This window comes from Guillardia theta (genome assembly GCF_000315625.1).
Source record: "Guillardia theta CCMP2712 unplaced genomic scaffold GUITHscaffold_101, whole genome shotgun sequence".
In the NCBI taxonomy this organism is placed as follows: Eukaryota; class Cryptophyceae; order Pyrenomonadales; family Geminigeraceae; genus Guillardia; species Guillardia theta.
The window spans coordinates 214,693-218,407 of record NW_005434573.1 but is presented as its reverse complement, the minus strand read 5'-3'; the positions used below and the strand labels follow the sequence as shown (position 1 = coordinate 218,407).

The 3,715-nt window shown below is 57.8% G+C and overlaps 2 protein-coding genes across 2 annotated transcripts; both read right to left on the bottom strand.

The window, feature by feature from the left end:
- Window positions 1–265: 265 nt before the first annotated feature.
- Window positions 266–1,406, bottom strand: GUITHDRAFT_116868 (hypothetical protein; the record flags this gene model as incomplete). The annotated part of the gene is made up of 3 exons (XM_005823927.1): window positions 266–451; window positions 501–759; window positions 892–1,406. 3 exons carry the CDS (start codon window positions 1,404–1,406, stop codon window positions 266–268), a joined length of 960 nt encoding a protein of 319 aa, XP_005823984.1.
- Window positions 1,407–2,992: 1,586 nt separating this feature from the next.
- GUITHDRAFT_116867 (hypothetical protein) lies at window positions 2,993–3,353 on the bottom strand (the record flags this gene model as incomplete). The annotated part of the gene is made up of 2 exons (XM_005823926.1): window positions 2,993–3,136; window positions 3,204–3,353. 2 exons carry the CDS (start codon window positions 3,351–3,353, stop codon window positions 2,993–2,995), a joined length of 294 nt encoding a protein of 97 aa, XP_005823983.1.
- Between the last annotated feature and the right edge of the window lie 362 nt (window positions 3,354–3,715).

Genomic DNA, 3,715 nt, shown 5'->3' with positions numbered 1-3,715 from the left:
GGATTTACTGTCGAGACGTCCGCTGCCGCCACAAAGCGGGCGGCCGCGGACGGAGAAAGGGCAGCCGCCGACAAGGAGCCGGCGTTGCCCGGGGGTCCGCCTGGGGCAGCGGACGGAGGGAGGCTGGACACAGGAACACGGTACCGCTCGATGTAGTCCTCCTCGCTAGGCTCCGAGTCAGCCGCGGGTAGCCGAGTCAGCGGTAGCCGCCGGCAGCGGACATCTCGACTGACAGTGGTCAGTCGGCTGCCTCCGGGTATCGCGTCTAAGGGATTTTCTTCCTCCTGCATGCTCCTGCTGCTTGTTGCTTGATTGCCTGACCCTTAGGCTGCTTGTCTGCGCGGCTTCGCGCTTGGGCTGGCGATGCCGCGTCTGGGTGCCAGCAGTGCTGGTTCTTCTCGGGCTTGTGTTTTGTGTGTGATTGTGCAGCTTCTCGCTGTGCGCTGTGTGCCTGGAGGTTTAGCTTGTTCCTGCTTTATTTTGCTTGAGGCACTTTTTACATTCTGCCAGTAAATCCTATGTCCCCCATCGGAGTTGGAGACCTCCGGCGAAGACTCCTCGGGCGACTCGACAAAGTCCGAGGAGGAGCTGTCCTCTGGCTCGAGAAGTGCTTGCGCCCGCAAGGGCGTCATGCGCCTCGCACCAGACAAGAGCGCTTCCAGCGTCAGCTGCATGGTGAGGCGCTGATAGGTGGCGGCGCGTTTGCGAGCCAAGACCTCAGCAGCAGGTCCGTCATCAGGCACGAAGTGCAGCTTGTTCCTGCTTTGTTTTGCTTGAGGCACTTTTTACCTTCTGCCAGTAAATCCCTCAAGATGCCGACCAAACGCCGCATCCTCAAGAGGGATAGGATTTAGAGGCATTGAGCGCTGAGCAATGATGTCCGCGAGATACCAGATGAAGCGGAGGGTGTCAGGATGCAGGGTACCGTCCGTCGAGATGGCAAGAGGGATGAACGCTCGAGGAGGAGTAGTCATGGCATATGCAGCGCGATGTTTGCGAATCTTCTCAGACGCTGCCGGGGAGGAAGCAGGCGAGCTCGGACCAGCAGCAAGCACCCCAGTGGTGTCGAGCTCTCCGGAGGCACCCGACGTCACAGTGAGGGACGGAGCCGCCTCGCCAGCTCCGCGCCGATCGTCGGCGCCACTCGACGTGTTTCCCCCATCGGAGTTGGAGACCTCCGGCGAAGACTCCCCCTCGGGCGACTCGACAAAGGAGCTGTCCTCTGGCTCGAGAAGTGCTTGCGCCCGCAAGGGCGTCATGCGCCTCGCACCAGACAAGAGCGACTCCAGCGTCAGCTGCATAGTGAGGCGCTGATAGGTGGCGGCGCGTTTGCGAGCCAGGACCTCAGCAGCAGGGCCGTCATCAGGCACGAAGTGCCGACCAAACGCCGCATCCTCAAGAGGCATCGAGCGCTGAGCAATGATGTCCGCGAGATACCAGATGTGTACCTGCCGGTTCAGCTTGTTCCTGCTTTGTTTTGCTTGAGGCACTTTTTACTTTCTGTCAGTAAATCCTATACCAGATGAAGCGGAGGGTGTCAGGATGCAGGGTACCGTCCGTCGAGATGGCAAGAGGGATGAACGCTCGAGGAGGAGGAGTAGTATATGCAGCGGGTACCGTCCGTCGAGATGGCAAGAGGGATGAACGCTCGAGGAGGAGTAGTCATGGCATATGCAGCGCGATGTTTGCGAATCTTCTCAGACGCTGCAACATGGAGGGCGTCGAGGTTGACCTCCCCCCACTTGGTCAGGTCGGCAGAGCTACCAATGTACCAACGTCACGTCCGCCATCAAGCCCTCGTACTGCTCAGACCCTCGATCGCGGATTCCAGGGATGTGGATATCGCCCTTCATCTTGCGGCCATGAGGATGGGAGGGTACCTGCCGTCGTAGTCCTCCTCGCTAGCCTCCGAGTCAGCGGGTAGCCAAGTCAGCGGTAGCCGCCCGTGACGGCGGCGACGCCGCAGCAATGCCCAAGGACCGGCGTGAATATATCGCGGCGTGACCCGACCGATGCCGAGCAGGCGAGCTCGGACCAGCAGCAAGCACCCCAGTGGTGTCGAGCTCTCCGGAGGCACCCGACGTCACAGTGAGGGACGGAGCCGCCTCGCCAGCTCCGCGCCGATCGTCGGGGCCACTCGACGTGTTTCCCCCATCGGAGTCGGAGACCTCCGGCGAAGACTCACGAAGTCGTGCGCCTCAACGAAGAAGAAGGCTGCTTGTCTGCGCGGCTTCGCGCTTGGGCTGGCGATGCCGCGTCTGGTTGCCAGCAGTGCTGGTTCTTTTGTGTGTGTTTGTGCAGCTTCTCGCTGTGCGCTGTGTGCCAGGAGGTTTAGCTTGTTCCTGCTTTGTTTGCTTGAGGCACTTTTTACCTTCTGCCAGTAAATCCTATACTGAGGCACTTTTTACCTTCTGCCAGTAAATCCTATACTAAGTATAGGATTTACTGGCAGAAGGTAAAAAGTGCCCCCGTGGACTGTGTACCTGCCGGTTCAGCTTGTTCCTGCTTTGTTTTGCTTGAGGCACTTTTCCCTCTGCCAGTAAATCCTATATCGCCCCGTATAGGATTTACTGGCAGAAGGTAAAAGTGCTCAAGCAAAACAAAGCAGGAACAAGCTCGCCAGAGGATGCTTCTGGGCACGGAGAGATCTCGAGCAGTGAACGTCCAGGCTATGAGGAGAGGGCAGCGTCCGTGACATGGGCTGGTCAGAGTACCAAGCGAGGAAGCGAGCGATAGCCGTATAGTAAACAGCGGGGTGTAGACCCTCAGAGGGCGTAAACTCGTCCCCTCCCCGACTATGCGGAAGCTCCCGCTTGAACCTCGCAAACTCTCGCAGAGAGGTGCGAGGAAGGCCAGCGGTGGTATTTCTCAAGCGCCAGGTGGACAGAGAGGTCAAAGCGACGAATCTGTGACTGGACCCGCGGGAGAAACGGAGATGACCCCTGGAGGAAGAAGCGGCTATAGGATTTACTGGCAGAAGGTAAAAAGTGCCTCAAGCAAAACAAAGCAGGAACAAGCTGAACCAACGCAGCTTCTGGAGATGGCTCGCCCTCACCAGCGTCTTGAACATGAAGCCATGCTGGACGAGCCCGAGCTTCGAGAGCTCTTCGTTGAGGGTAGAAACCTTCGCTCGGAGCTGACTAGCAGTAAATCCATCCATGCCGATAGGCAGGCCTCCAAGTGTAATCCCCGCCAGTGACGACCTCGAAGTGAAGAAGCTGAGTCTTGAGACGGCGCTTAAGGCTCTTCTTCAGCTGCGAGAGATCAGGGTTTTGATGCCAGGAGGGGATGTAAACTTTCGACTCGCGAGGTTGAATCTCTAGCTTCAGATCAGCCAACATGTACTTCTTCATAGCGGACGTAGCTGCAACGGCATCCTCGAGTGGACCGACAAGTACGACGTTGTCAGCATAGGCCAAGACTCGAACAGAGGGAAAAAGCTCTGCGATATGGAGGAGCAGGGGGTTTTAGCTTGTTCCTGCTTTGTTTTGCTTGAGGCACTTTTTCAACCTTCTGCCAGTAAATCCATTGTCTCTGTGGCAGAAAAATACGCTGGAGGCAGTGCTACGGATTTACTGGCAGAGGGTAAAAAGTGCCTCAAGCAAAACAAAGCAGGAACAAGCTAAACCTCCAGGCACACAGCGCACAGCGAGAAGCTGCACAAACACACACAGGGGACATCGCCCTGACAGACGCCCGAGGTACACTGAACCGA